We start from the raw sequence: 14,380 nt of genomic DNA on the forward strand, positions 1-14,380 counted from the left end.
GCACCCATGCACCACCATTCGCCCACAGGCTCGCTCTCCACAACGCATCAGGTGTGCTGCGCAGCGGAGTGCAGCGCAGCACACTGCATTACAGCAGCCTCACACATCCCCGTCCAAGCATTGTTCCCCCCTCCCACGCTCTGCCATTTGCACTCGAGTCTTCCACCAACCTTATGGCCAGTCCCTTGTCCGCAGACGGAACGATGTTTTTCCCACCTTCCTCTTCTCCACACCCGGGCTCTGTCAAATCAAAGGCCGGCGAAGTCGCCCGGGCGAACCTCGCTTAACGCCATGGCGAGATGGCTTGCCCCTACTGGAAAGCCAAATCCCCTGGCCCAAGAGTCATCGCGGCGTGCGCGTCCTGCACAGTGAATGCCCTGGGGCCTGCATAAGCCGCCCGCTCCCCAGACCGTGAATTTGAGCCGCCCACCGCATTTCCCAGTACATTGTGCATACAGTGTGAATAACGCAGAGCCCCGCCGTGCCATGGTCATCCATCCCATTCCATTGTCCTGGCGGGCGCACGCTCTTCGCACAGCCCAGAGCGCAGAGGCACATGGAACATGAATGCGACAACAGGGTTTCCCCCTCCAATACTCTATCCGAAGCGTAGCCTTTCCTTTGAAGCATGCTCCAGCCAATCTATTGACTTTGGGAATACCTTCTCTCGCGACAATTACTGCCCGTCCTTCGTTTGCACCTTCGCCTTTGTCTGCTGCATGCCCCTCTTTGACTCACAGCGGCCATCCACCGCCAGCTCCTCCTAACCCGCTCTCGTTGTTTGTATTGACTCCTCAGAAAGTAAACAAGTGTCCCAGGGCAATTATCCCGCGCCCCCACCCTTCCCTGGCAACCACCGCATCATTGCCCGCCAACCTTTCCATGCTGGGCCATTTGCTCATCTAACTCATCAAAAGATGCCCACGATCCCCGCGATGCCTGTTGGTCCTCGAGGTCCAGGTGGAGGTGCTAGTTTTTATGAGTACCAGGTGGCGTCCCGAGTCTTAACACGTTGCGCCTTGCCAAGATTACGTCGAGTTGCTTCTTTGTTCTTCTTTCACTTCATTCATTCTTTGAATCCAACTACAGGACTCGGCTCAAACAACCAACATGCCTAACATGAATGCCGGATTCCCCACCATGCAAGATGCGAAACTACATGATTTTTCCAGTCCCTTGCAATGCACAATTCCCCAAGGTCATGGCCAACGTGCAACCCGCTGTCATGCCTGTTTTTCATGTTTTCCATGAGCCACACATCCCAGAAACTAGAAACTCAGACTCTGCAATCCCCGCGTGTTCGTCATGAGAAAGAGCGGCTTTTTGGTGTCTCAACCCTTGAGCACCTTTTGTTCCCTGTCCATCTGCAATGCCCCCCACTGATACCCTGTCCATTGGCCTTCACATGCCATTCGCCTTCTCCTCCAACATGCTCACCACAGTAGAAGGCACATTTGCGCTGCCGTTGGTTCCGTTCAGCGTCAGTGTCTCTTCCACGGCTTCCGGCGACGGCTGGCGGATAAAAGGGCTGCCAGGGCGGCTGGCAGCAAACTATGATTTCATGTCAGCACATCAGATCAGATAAAAAGAGGGCAAATAATACGTACGTTGGTAGCAGCGCTCAGGAGAGCGACCAGGGAGCTTTGTACAACATCCTCGTGGATGCCAACACCCCAGACTCGCTGCTTGCCCTCGTTTGTCGTACACTCGATGTAGGTCGCAGCCTTAACTTCGCGGCCCTTTCCAATGGCGTGCTCCTTGTAGTCTTGGACGTCCAGATTCACACCAACGTTGCGGAGAGCGTTGGCCAGACTGGAAATAGGGCCGTTGCCACGGCCATGCAGCTTATATTCCTTGCCGTCAACCAAGACTACTCCGTCAAAAACCCGCTTGAGGTTCTTGGTATCTTGGGTCTTGCCAGGAGCGGGAGGAGCCGGTGACGCAGCACGATCAGGGGTGATGCTGTAGTCAACGAGGGTGAAGCGAGGGTTCTCCTTCAGGAAGTAAGTCTGCTCAAAGAGGTCGGTGATCTCATTTGACAAGAGCTCTCGGCCAAGCTCGTCGGCCTTGGTCTGAACAACACGTGAGAAAGCAACCTGGAGGCCACGGGGCAGGTCCAGGGAAAGCTTGCGGAGAATGATCCAGGCAGCACCACCCTTGCCGCTCTGGGAGTTGACGCGGATAACGGCCTCGTAAGTACGACCGATATCTGCGGGGTCCAGGGGGAGGTAAGGCACCTGCCAGCGGTCCTCGTACTTGAGATTGTCGCTCTCCCGGATCTGAAAACCCTTCTTGATGGCGTCCTGGTGAGAGCCGCTGAAGGCACACACGACCAGAGCGCCGCCATAGGGAGCACGGGGGTGGACGGGGATCTTGTTGCACACCTCGACGGTGTCAATAATGCGCTGCAAGTCGGAGAAGTCAATGTTGGGGTGGATGCCCTGTGTGTACAGGTTCAGTCCCAGGGTCACCAGGTCGACGTTGCCGGTACGCTCGCCGTTTCCAAACAGGCAGCCCTCGACTCGGTCGGCGCCAGCCATCTGGGCCAACTCGGAACTGCTGACTGCGGAGCCTCTATCATTGTGGCAATGCACGGAAACGGAAATCTTCTCCCGCTCGGTGATGTTGCGGCAGAAGTACTCGATCTGGTCGGCAAAGATGTTGGGGGTGGACATCTCGACGGTGGCGGGGAGGTTGAAGATGATGGGGTTCTCGACGGTGGGTTCCCAGGCGGCCTTGACGGCCTCACAGACCTTGAGGGCGAAGTCTGGGTCTGTGTCGGAGAAGGTCTCCGGGCTGAACTCGAACGCCCACTCGGTGCCCTGCTGCTCGGGGTCGTCCTTGGTCAGGGAGCGGACATACTTGGCGCAGCGCGCAGCCAACTCCAGGGTCTCCTCCTTGGAGAAGTTGAAGATGACCCGCCGGAAGCAGTCGCTAGTGGCGAGATAGATGTGGATGATAGCCTTCTTGGCACCCTTAACGGACTCGACGGTGCGCTTGATGAGGTCCTCCCGACAGGGCGCCAGGACCTGCAGCCAGACATCGTCGGGCACGACGCCGGGGGTCTCGATCAGGCGGCGAGTGAAGTCGAAGTCGGTCTGAGAAGCCGAGGGGAAGGAGACCTCGATCTCCTTGTAGCCAATATCGGTAAGCATCTTGAAGTATCGCCATTTCTCCTCGCCGTTCTGAGACACGGGTGTTAGCGCAAATCGACAAGCAACGGGGGAAGCGGGCGACATGCCATGGGGTCAACCAGACTCTGGTTTCCGTCGCGCAGATCGGTCGACAGCCAGCGCGGGGGCTTGGTGATAGTCTTCGAGGGCCATTGTCGATCGGGGAGGTTCAGCGCAGGGAAGGGCTTGTATTTGGTCGACGGATCCTTGAGCCTGGCAGCGGAAGACGTGGTGTTAGTCAAGGCGAGGTCCCGCGACAGAAGGAGAAGAGGGAGTTCAAGTTCAGGGACCACAATCCAAGAGCAAGTTGCAACCGCGGACGTTCGTTTACTCACATCACCATCTTGACTGAATGCGGGGCAGACCACGATGGGGTCTGGGGTGGTATGAGGAAGGAGGGGTGATAATTTTTGGAATTGGAATTGGAATTGACAAAGCTGTCCAAAGTCTGGAGTCCAAAGACGAGCCGCGTATGGGCCTTGATATAGGAGAGCACTTGAGACAAGAATGCCAGTAAAGGATCCAAGAGTCACAGTCGAGAGGCTTGAGTCACACAATCGACGTTCACGAACCGAGCGTACCCAGGCCAGGACGCAGAAGAAGACCCGAAGCCGCCACTGCCCGCTTTCATAATTTTTTTTTCCCGTCCCTTGCTGGGCGCTGCGCCGGACCGGCACTTCACAAATATTGGCTGGTTTGTGCTAGGTGCTGGTGCAGGGTGGGGCGGCGAACCCGTCTCCATCGCGGATTGGCTTTTAAATCGCTGCGTCAGCGCCCATCGGCCATTGTGCCGCGCCCTGCAGTACGCCCTTTCCGTGATTCGAAGCGTTTTCTCCTCTGTTCTCTCCGCATCGGCATGCTTCCAGGGCCTTTCTGCGTAGTATTTAGCACGTATCACGTAGTACAATGCATTCTCCAGTCACTCTTCCAGTGCCCTCCAGCATGATTGAGGCCCCCGCCAGCCCCATCCGGCTTCGCTACGTCGTATCCTCCCCCGTCCAGTCGCGGGGTCGCAGATGTGGGGCACGCTAGCCGTTCTTCTCCCGACAGGATTTCTGGCGGATGAGGTCACCGGTCTGGGAGACTCCCAATCACCCGTTGTCTGCGCCGCCTCACGTCTCCTCTCATCCATCCTCCAGCCAATCTGCCCATTGCACTTGTTGCACTTCGTTCATTTGTCTTTCTTGTCATAACTCGTGATTGATTGTCATCGTCCTTAGAACGACTTTAGCAAAGCATCTACAAACATCCAAACCAATCCCATCCCATCCAAGCTCATCTCGCGCCATATTGACCCGTTCATTATTCATACTCCGTACATCCTCTGTAACCCAGAGGACACGGATTCAAATCTCAAGTCGCCGAATTGGTCACCCAGAGTCCACAACGCTCACCACGTCATCCTTAAGCAAGCTTCAAACATGGTCCAATGTCCTGTAGTCCAAGAGTCTCCAACAAGGTATTCGTAATCCGACAAGGGCTGCTGTCCTCTCTCTAGCTTGCAACGTATCATCGTATGGTCTTCCTGCCCGATAACGCCAACATATCAAGCTTCGGAAACTGAGGCAAACATGCTTCTGCAATCCGTTTATCGGATGTAGCCACGAGGCGGCGGTCGACCCTCATACACTAGGTCACGCTCCACGATCTCGTCCCACCGGGATCCCGGGTGACGGTGACGGCTGCGCTCCCAATCTTCCTGGTATTCTCGCTCCCACTCGAGCTCGCGGGTGCGCTGCTTTCGGGCTCGGCGGATCTCGTCCGAAATGTCAACCAGGTGAAGAACGTCATCCTATGCAACTGTTAGAACTCGCTTCTTGCAGTGTCAAAAATCTTGGGAGCAGACTTACATATCGCAGGTAGTCCATGATATAAAAGAACTGGTTCGTCTCCTCATAGTCGTAGCCCAGCTCCTCGATCGCCTCCCGCACTACGAGATCCTTGGTGATCTCAGTCCACATATCCTTGGGCGGTGGGGCAGGTCGCGAAACTCGCCGATCCGTGACCTTTTCGATATCAATTTCCCTCTCACGGTCATAGACCGAGACGTTCACGCGGTCACGGCTGGGCGGGGGAGAAGGATCCCTCGGTGCCGGTGCCGGGGCACCATCTCTCTCGGGGATGAACTGGGTCCTTCGAACACCACTGTATCTACTCCAAGAGGTGTCGGTGCTTCCACCGCCGACGCCATCCATGCGAATGCGCTCGGTGCCAGGGGGAACATCCACAATGGCCCAGTCCTTAGTGGCACCTCCCCAGGCTTCACCCATACGGCCACGTGAGTCGACCTTGGATGTAATATAATCTCCTTCTTCGTCAACGGCATTAGGCGTGGGGGCTGCCGAGTGGGCTCGGCGTCGATTGGGCTGGTCATCCCACCTGACACGCTCGGTGTCTCGTCGAATCACCAAGTCGTCATCGTGGTAGTGGGAGCGTCTCTCGCGACTCTTGGATCGAGTGCGAGTCGTCCGCGAGATATCAACTTCAGTCTTGTTCTTGGTCAAGGAAATATCAATATCTGTCTCACGCTCCCTCACCCGCGAAGGTGCGCGAGGCGGAGGAGGAGGAGGAGTTGGAGGCCTGGCCTTGATGACACCTATTGGCTGTTAGTTTCTGGTCTTGGGGAATTTTTGAGGATTGTGCTTACCATGATCAATGTCTCGCCAATGTGTGATAACTTCTCTTTCAATGGTTGGTCCGCGAATAACTTGCGGAGGAGGAGGAGAGGGAGTGGGCTCGCGCCTCGGGGGAGGCGAAGGCACCTTCTCGCGCTCCACGATACGCGTGCGAATGCGCTCGCGCTCAATGTCAATGTCATGATCCTCTGGAGAGGGCGACCGTCGGGGCGGTGCGACGTATCTCACAACACGTGGTGAGGGAGATCGCTTCCGAGAGGGCTCTCTAACACGTTCGCGCTCAACCACTCTTGTGCGAGAACGCTCGTGCTCGTGGTCATGGCTGCTTGGGGAGACGCTCCGGGGCCTCCGAATGATACGCTCCTCTCGCACGCGAACAGGGCTGGGGCTTCTGGGATGGTGGCGGTCGATGGTCTCAACTTGTCTTTGACGAAGGACCATGGGGCCTGCTTCAGGCCGACGACCTTCGCCTCGCAGGAAGGCCGGAGCGCGCTCTTCTCTGCTGGGAGGGTCGATAGTGACAGTGCGGCGACGGTAGTCGACCTCATCGGTCAGATCGGGGGCAGAGCGACGAGGAGCGGGGTAATAGTCCCGCTCCTCGAACTCGGTAGTTCTGACACCGCGTGCGGACATGACAGTCAGATCAAGAGATCCCAAATGCTTTTAGTTGTGGTGTTTTGTAGATTCGGTAGGCAACCAGCTCAGTGGGCAAATTCGGTGACGTAGTTGCTGGGGGTGGTCCGGCGAAGCGGGGTCCGTGGGGTGAGCCTCAATGTCGCTGAGAGGAGCCGCTATCAAGAGTCTTGAAAACTGGCAAAAACCAACGATGCGACGATGTTGAAGGAAGAATGAAGGAAGAATGAAGGAAGAAGAGATGTGTAACCAAGGAGCCAAGATCGACAGGTGGTTTTGAGAGTCAGGTGGATTTAATGGCGCGCGAGCTGGACGCCGCAAGAATCAGGGTGGGCAACGACAAGCAACGTCGTCATCCGACAGCAATGATGAAAGGACCCCCCGGCCAAGAATATAGTCAGCCGCGACCTTGTCGGAGGGGCTACAGGCTAGAGCGGGGATGGAGGGTTGTTGCTGGGTCGGCCTGGCCTGGCTAGTGACGAGTGTGGCAGCGGTCCGCTCACGGGAAGCGATAGAAGCGAGGATGGAGGATGGACGGGATTCAACAGAGTTCCTTGTTCTTCTGGAAGAAGCAAAGAGCGGCAGTGTCGGGAACAAGAAGAGGGGGCGAGCCGTGAGGAAGAAGGTGGAAGGGGCAAATGGGACGGGAGGGTCGAAGGCTTTTTGATGGCCAGGCTGAGTCGCAGTCACAAAGGGCCAAGGGCTCTGCTCGCGCTGGGGGCCGCATGGATCGCGTCGCATTACCGCCCTTGAGCCTACTACGTACTGACTGCGTCCGCCTCCGCGACCAGGACGAGGACCGCTGGGCTGCCTGTCATCCGGCTGGCCTTGCCACACATTTGGCAGCTTGTCTAGCCATCAACTGGTCTCACCAACAAGGGTGCCATGGCGGCCCAATGAGCCGAGCTCCTCACCCACGCGAACGCCGTGATGGAGGGTCAGTCGCGCAGCCGGCAGAACATGAGACCATCCAGCCTGACGACGCCTTTCGTTTGGGGTCGGCCGGTATCCACCGCTGTCTAGCTCTCTCGTCCGGCTTGAAAAGACCACCGGGCGGGACGATTGGGGAGGAACCGTGGTTTCTGTCCCTGCTCTGCCCGGGATCATGATTCGCAGCATGGATGAATGTCTGCCAACTCTTGGTTGAAAACGCCCAGGTTTGCCAGGACCCCGCGACTGCAATCCTGGCGTCAAGATCCAGGTGTGGATATCCGTTGACGCAATGGTGCAGCAGCTCACACAGCCCACAGACGGCATCCACAGGGCACAGGGCCACTCACAGCCCACTCCATGTCTTGGTTGGTCTCCAGTTTTGGTCTCTTTCTTGAGCGGTAGTTTGAGTGGCAGGGCAAGGCGGAAAGCCACCCATGTTAGCGCCAGAATGCACCTCTTTTCAGCGTCTCGCCCATGCTGCATTTGTTGCATCTGCAGCCTGGGCTCGACTCATCGGCAGCCCACAGCCTGCTCGGTGTGAAGCGCCGCCTGCATATTGCTGTACGTATCCCCGAGTCCACCAGGCTTCAAGACGGCATCTGGGAGCCTGTCCGGTCAGAATTTTCACGGCAGCAACTTCAAGAACGCCATGTCGGAGGGATGGGCGAGCGGTTTGTTGGGCATTGAAATCATAACAGGGTTCCCCGTCACCGCCTGGGCACTCAGCGGAAGCTTTGATTGCTTGGGTATCGTCCAGAAGCCTGGAAAGTGGACGAGAACGGGGATGTTGCTGGTATCGAGGCAGCCCGACCGTGGGGTCTGGGGGGGCCACTAAGAGCCCGATGAGAACGGTTGTATCCGTACCTGGGAGAAGTGTAAGATGTTAGCGGTATCGCAGGCCATTTCCGCCGATCCATTGTACCATAATTCCCCAATTCCCTCCATCCCTCCAGGATCAACTTCGTCATCTCAGCGTCGCGAGGTTGTCTGTCACATGCAATGGTGAAGTGGGTCGTGTGCGCCTGTTCCCATACCTGCTGTGGCTCAGCCTGACAGCATTGGCGTAGGGCTGTGCGGCCGCCTAATCTCCAGAGCCCAGCCTGGTTTCCTCCTTGTCCACCTCAACAAATTCCTGTATTTGCACATCAGAATGGAGGGAAAGTGCAATAAACAAGGATTTTTCACTTGTGCTCCACGGGACGGGACGAAGCGGGATAGGTGGTGCACCCCCAAGTCCCAAATCACGGCTCTCTAAGCGGGACGCTCCTTTGTTGCCTGGGAGGCCCCTTGAAAGGGCAACTGGGCGACTTACCCTACACCGTACCAAATTTAGGACCTCGGATTCTATTCACCCAGGCGGAGATGCAAACGCCACACTTTTAAATAGGACATTCATGCTGTATGTCTCTAGGCTTAAGTGGACTGGTATAAATAACCGAACCAGTATAAAGATGTATGTTTTATTGGAGGTCTGATGCCCAGATTGAACCATGAGGCCTGAACTAGATTTCTCGGATATCTTGGTGAAGACAGTGTGGCCGTTGCACGTCTATTTTGAGTTTTTGCTTACTTTGTAGAATACATTGCCGGACCACATTTTAATCATGATGCTTTACTCTGTAGAACTTTGACAAGCATAATAGACCAGTGTCTGTTGCTGCTTTGTAATAAGGTATTGTGTTTCTTTGAAAAAAGAAACTTCACCTTAACTCTTACCTTGATCCTTATGTTGGCCACACACTGTACCCTAATATAGACCAGCGTATTGTACGAGCGACTTAGATCGGGTGCAACCTTTGTGCATCCCACTGTATCATCCTGCGCACCCAGGTCATATGCTGTGTGTATCGTACGGCCAAGAGCACTGCATGATCATTTAAGGCTGAGAGGTCAAATATGTCCTCATCGGATTGGATCGTACCCTGGATATAATTTGTTCCGCATTTAACCCCCAATGCTGTCATAGAATAAGACCTCCCAGAGCTTGATCGCCTTTTAACTTTATTTTCCATCATCCGAGCAGCTTCTTGTCCCACAATCGCTCTTCTACCGGATTGGTGAAAATGATATTCAACGTATTGAAGAGCAGTACCGCGTAACATAAAATACAACCGCGAAAGTATGGTCTGTACTCCATCGTCAAGTACCTGATGATACCAACCTCCCATCGTCGTGCCTCTCACTCTGGGGTGCTTTTCCTCAGCACCCTTACTTCCCAGAAAACCTGAGGATCAATCTTGATAAACCTGCGAAGAATCCCAAGCATATACTACAGGATTTCGACCTGAGGTCACTACAGTCAAATTATGCATGTAGATTGCCACCCTTTCGATAGTCGGCCCAAATTCTGGCCACCCGAAAGCGTCAGATCCTCCTTTTGATGAACGAAACTTACACGGAGAACAACACTAGCTATATCACCTGGTTCAGTCGCTATGGCTATAATTATCTCGCTGTTTTTATATTAGCTTGAACATGCATTTCGTCGGCTTACTGGTTTGAATTGATGCAAAGAGTTTGCTGGTTTGAATACACTAGCAGCAGTCACGCAGGAACTGAAGAGAACAGAACCACGCAACAAGATGATGACCTGGAGTCGATGTGAATATTTTAAATGCTACTCCAGAAGAAGCTCACTGTTTCGTCTCAATATTGGCACCCGGTCCAAGATGCCAGGCCAACGTGATCTTGGAGCAAAACGCCATCTGAGCACCCTGCCCCGTCCATCTCCAAAAGACTCAACCGTTTATTCTGTTCTTAGAGCCGGTTCCTCCGCCTCTAAGTTGAAACACCACTCTTGACACCATATTTTTCAGACGTAATCGATTTATTGAAAATTCTTGCGCACTCCATGGCGTCAAGGCCAGAGCTATGCTGCTTTAGCTGCCGTTCTTCTCTTACCATCATTCCGAGGCATAAAGTACTGAGTCTGCCAACCCCAATAATGGCGAAGTTTAAACAGTCGAAGCAACTAGACATTGTGTCGAATCTCCCGCCCGAGCGACAGATGAAGCCCCACAGCTGTGGGTGGCGCAAGAGCACGAATTGGATAGACTACTCACGTCAAGTTGCCAAAGTAGAGGTATGTGATCTATGCTCATCGGTAGGATGTATGAGCTAGAACCCACTGCAATAGGGTTGATCCATGGATACAAGGGGTATTGCCTGTTCTCGACCGGCTTGCTGCTGAGAAACCAGACATTCTTGCTCGCGTGTTCATGGATCAGCTCCCATACTAGAGTCTCGATTCCTCCATGGAGTCCTCGCGTGGCTCCCTATATTTTCGACTTGGAATCATCATTACATGAAGAAACCGACAAGAGTGAAGATATTTCAATATGAAAGCGTTACCGAGAGTAGTTAGAACTTGCTTTTTGCATGAAATAGATCAAGTCAAGAATATAAGAAGACGGAGAGGCCTGGAAGAGAGTCGGCCGGAGGTGAACTACCCGGTTCCTAACCACCTAAGTCTCGTTATTATTATTGTGATAGTACACTTGAGCTGCATGGGACAGGCAAATCTCATCAATTGCGGAACATTCTTAGCCATTATTTTGGTAGTACATGAGTACCAGGACTGGCCATCCTTAACAGAAGAAATCCAGGAAAACCCCAAAAGGAAGAAGAAGTTACGTCCTTGTTGGAATCAATTACTCCGGATAACTCAACTATTATTGTCACGCGTTTTATTCTTGTTACACCTCTAGGTATAAAGTTACATGCCATTACTTACCCTCTTGAAGCACCCTTCTTCGTATTGGACTCCCCTATAGCTTGTATTGAAAAGAGGGTCATGAACAACCTCATAATTTTGCTATCACCACACTTGCAAACAGTGTTACCTTGGTTACGAAAATGAACTAAGTATAAGTGCGCACAGTGGACACAGTGAACTGGGCTTTAAATATTTGCTATTAATAATAACCTGTAGGATCGAGAAGCATTTTGTTTCATTGAATTCAACCAGTGTCACAACTTAAAACCAAACTGGGATTACTGCAAAATCAGGCTCTTCACAAACCACGTTTCATGTCTTTGGCAACTAGGCCCGTCAAGCTCTTCTCCGGCTTGGGATAATCGGGTCGACCACCCAGAATATTCACAACCTCAGACAAGCCCATCCAGTGAGCGCTCTTGGGCCGTCGGTTGGGCCAGTCAGTACCTGTCTCCTCCAGCTCCTTCATGGGAGTGAAAACGACCTCGGAGCCCTGGATACCAATGACGGTTGTGCTGTTAGGGTCCTTCTTAACATGGTTGTGAGCATTGCAGCCAAAGGCCTCGAGATGCTGGATGCACTTGATCGCCAAGCGGACAGCTCGGCAGCGATCCATGGGGGAGGGAACACCACCCTGCTGAACGTGTCCGGGGATGCTCTCTCGGCTCTCAAATCGATCGTGAGCTTCCTCACGGATGATGTCCGCGATGAGCTTAGCATTGTAGACCTTGCTAGCCTTCTCGTTGACAAGAATAAGGCGACCAGCGCGGGACTGGCCCTTGTCATTGTTGAACACCGTCTTGAGATGCTGGACATCAGCGTTGAGCATCTCAAGGCTGATACCTTCCTCAGGGATGTAGACGGCTGAGGCGCCGACATCGAGGCCGCTCAGTGTTGCGATGTAACCAGACCTGCCTCCCTGGGTCTCAATGACGAAGACGCGACGGCGGGTAGCAGACGCCGACTGCTTAATCTTGTCACAGTAGCTAACCAGCTCGTTGAGGCAAGTATCAGAACCAAGCGAGTATTCGGTTCCAGGCACGTTGTTGGAGACGGTCGCGGGAAGCAAGCACATGGGGATACAGAGGGAAGGATACTGGTCCCTGGCCTTTCGCATTTGCGAAATGGAGTGGAAGGCCTCGAATCCACCTACTAGGAAGAGGGCGTCGAGTCCGTACTCCTCAATGAGGTTGGCAATCAACTCCATACCAGAGTCGCCGGGGAGTTCTCGGTTAGTGCCAATCTCAGAACCACCCTTGCTGGCCCAACCATCAACTTCAAGCCAGTTGAAAGGACGGACGGATCCTACGGGATCGTCACCGTGATGCCTGGCAAACCCAGCAAAGCCATTGTGAATGGCAATGGGCTCATGTCCTCGCGACAGACAATACGCAACGGCGGCGCGGACCGCAGCGTTCATGCCACCAGCAGGAGCACCGACATTGATGAAGCCGATCTTCATGCGCTATGAGGATGTCAGCAACTATTTGACCGATAATCCAAGAAAGAAGACTCACGTCTGTCTCGGGTAGCATTTTGTCGTTAACCATAACGTTAGTTGTCAACATGTACGAATTCCACTGGTCTTCAAACTCGGAATCTCGGAGTGACATGGCTTTTTCAAAATCCTTGGAGTCCACAGCCTCGGAGCATTTCTTGGTTTCGGCCACAGCCTCCATCAACGGCTTTCGAACAATCTTGTTCTCCGTGATGGCGATGAAAGGAGTTTCAGTCTCGGGAGTGGCATCGAGGACTGCCTTGACAGCCTCCACACCCTGCAGGGTAGCAAGCATTCGATCGTATGCCACGGCGGTACCACCTCGCTGGACATGTCCAAGGGTGGTGATGCGGGTGTCGAGGGCGAGACCACCTTCGGACTTGTCGGCAAGGAGATCCTTGATTTCTTCAGCAGTGATCTTGGTGCCGTTCTTGTCGCGAGCGCCTTCGGCCACAATGACGATGGTCTTGCGCTTGCCAATTTTACGGTGCTATACTACGTTAGCGTATGTTCAACTTGCACGTCAATGGAATTTTGCTAACTCTTCTGACAACATTAACCATGTCTTCCTTCCAGTCGTGCTCCCTAGGACGTTCAGGGATGAAGACGAAGTCAGCTCCAGTAGCAACACCGGCCATTAGGGCCAGCCAACCGCAATGCCTTCCCATGACTTCAATGACGAAGGCCCGAGAGTGTGAAGAGGCAGTTGCCTCGATATAGTCAACCATTTCGCAGATGCGAGCGAGGGCAGAGTAGCATCCGATGGTGGCATCGGTGCCGGCCAAATCGTTGTCGATGGAGCCGACGAGGCCGACGATGTTGAGGTGCTGGTAAGGCTTGATCTGGTCAGCGGTCAATTCGCCGTTGCCGACCAGCTCCTCCAAAAGCGAGGGCCATTCTGAGCGGAACTTGTCAGCACCAGTCAGGGAGCCGTCACCTCCGCAGATGATGAGGGCGTCGATGCCGGAGAGGACCAGGTTCTTGGCGGCTGTCAAGCGTCCAGGACGCTCGTAGAAGGCCATGCACCGGGCAGTTCCGATGAGTGTACCGCCCTCAGACAGCCAGCCGCGGACATCATCCCATTCCATTTTGCGAATGAGGTGGCCACCTTGCACCAGGCCCTCGTATCCTTCGTAGACGCAGTAGGCATCGCAGCCCATGTGGATGGTCATACGAACGACGGCGCGCACGGCAGCGTTCATGCCTGGGGAGTCACCTCCCGAGGTCATGACGGCGATCTTCTTCTTGGGAGCCATCTTTGAAGCCTCGATGGCAGTTCGGAGGGTCGATGGCAGTGTCGGTCGATTCGGATGCAGGCGGAAAGCCAGCCAGAGTTTGTTGAGGAGAGGGCGCAACAGGCCGGATACGGTATCGAGGGGCCAAGAAAATAGCTGCAGATAAGACAGGAAAGGCATTCAGCAACAGATCATGATCAAAAGGATGCGCGAACGCTCCGGGAGGCAGGAGAAGAAGTAGGAGGCGCAATACAAGGGGATTAGGAAAAGACCATATCGTCTCACCAGCTACGGAAAGGGGGGAATAATTATGGCGCCAGAAAGCCTTCACGAGCCAACCTGGACCAGGTGGTGACGCAGATGGGCGCATCAGCACACAGGACAGGTCAGGGCAAGGTCAGAGAGCTCAGGGCAGGTCAGGCCCGGCTGGCAGGGGAGCATGGCCAGGCGCGACAGCCCTGACCGAGCGAGAAGCCCCAAAAAAAGAGGGGAAGGAGCTCTTATCGCTTATCGGCCCGCGCGGGGTGGTCAAGCAGGGCAAAGGTGGGCAGAGGTGG

The 14,380-nt window shown here is 54.3% G+C and overlaps 4 protein-coding genes across 4 annotated transcripts; all 4 read right to left on the reverse strand.

Annotated features, from left to right (window-relative positions):
- Positions 1–1,355: 1,355 nt before the first annotated feature.
- BGZ61DRAFT_198677 (2-isopropylmalate synthase) lies at positions 1,356–3,814 on the reverse strand. Its single transcript, XM_046237884.1, has 4 exons — positions 3,509–3,814; positions 3,242–3,386; positions 1,608–3,185; positions 1,356–1,551 (listed from the first exon to the last, which is right to left on the reverse strand). Exons 1-4 carry the CDS (start codon positions 3,514–3,516, stop codon positions 1,402–1,404), a joined length of 1,881 nt encoding a protein of 626 aa, XP_046106875.1. The 5' UTR covers positions 3,517–3,814; the 3' UTR covers positions 1,356–1,401.
- A 518-nt stretch (positions 3,815–4,332) lies between these two features.
- On the reverse strand, positions 4,333–6,604 carry BGZ61DRAFT_198700 (uncharacterized protein). Its single transcript, XM_046237885.1, has 3 exons — positions 5,821–6,604; positions 5,024–5,769; positions 4,333–4,965 (listed from the first exon to the last, which is right to left on the reverse strand). The coding sequence occupies exons 1-3, from the start codon at positions 6,440–6,442 to the stop codon at positions 4,762–4,764; spliced, it is 1,572 nt and encodes a 523-aa protein (XP_046106876.1). The 5' UTR covers positions 6,443–6,604; the 3' UTR covers positions 4,333–4,761.
- Positions 6,605–7,247: 643 nt separating this feature from the next.
- BGZ61DRAFT_198704 (uncharacterized protein) lies at positions 7,248–7,982 on the reverse strand. Its single transcript, XM_046237886.1, has one exon. The coding sequence runs from the start codon at positions 7,865–7,867 to the stop codon at positions 7,301–7,303; it is 567 nt and encodes a 188-aa protein (XP_046106877.1). The 5' UTR covers positions 7,868–7,982; the 3' UTR covers positions 7,248–7,300.
- Positions 7,983–11,388: 3,406 nt separating this feature from the next.
- On the reverse strand, positions 11,389–13,844 carry BGZ61DRAFT_530511 (6-phosphofructokinase; the record flags this gene model as incomplete). The annotated part of the gene is made up of 3 exons (XM_046253566.1): positions 11,389–12,555; positions 12,608–13,078; positions 13,131–13,844. The coding sequence occupies 3 exons, from the start codon at positions 13,842–13,844 to the stop codon at positions 11,389–11,391; spliced, it is 2,352 nt and encodes a 783-aa protein (XP_046106878.1).
- Between the last annotated feature and the right edge of the window lie 536 nt (positions 13,845–14,380).

Source organism: Ilyonectria robusta, assembly GCF_021365365.1.
Source record: "Ilyonectria robusta strain PMI_751 chromosome Unknown BGZ61scaffold_6, whole genome shotgun sequence".
Lineage (NCBI taxonomy): Eukaryota > Fungi > Ascomycota > Sordariomycetes > Hypocreales > Nectriaceae > Ilyonectria > Ilyonectria robusta.

What these genes read in the sequence shown, in the direction of transcription:
- BGZ61DRAFT_198677 (XM_046237884.1), bottom strand. An exon ending in AGAGTCTGGTTGACCCCATG is followed by an intron (nt 3,186 to 3,241) that starts GCATGTCGCCCG and finishes CCCGTGTCTCAG; the next exon opens with AACGGCGAGGAGAAATGGCG. An exon ending in TCCTGAGCGCTGCTACCAAC is followed by an intron (nt 1,552 to 1,607) that starts GTACGTATTATT and finishes ATGAAATCATAG; the next exon opens with TTTGCTGCCAGCCGCCCTGG.
- BGZ61DRAFT_198700 (XM_046237885.1), bottom strand. Translation starts at nt 6,442, where the DNA reads ATGTCCGCACGCGGTGTCAGAACTACCGAGTTCGAGGAGCGGGACTAT. An exon ending in TTGGCGAGACATTGATCATG is followed by an intron (nt 5,770 to 5,820) that starts GTAAGCACAATC and finishes AACAGCCAATAG; the next exon opens with GTGTCATCAAGGCCAGGCCT. An exon ending in TCATGGACTACCTGCGATAT is followed by an intron (nt 4,966 to 5,023) that starts GTAAGTCTGCTC and finishes ACAGTTGCATAG; the next exon opens with GATGACGTTCTTCACCTGGT.
- BGZ61DRAFT_198704 (XM_046237886.1), bottom strand. Translation starts at nt 7,867, where the DNA reads ATGCAACAAATGCAGCATGGGCGAGACGCTGAAAAGAGGTGCATTCTG.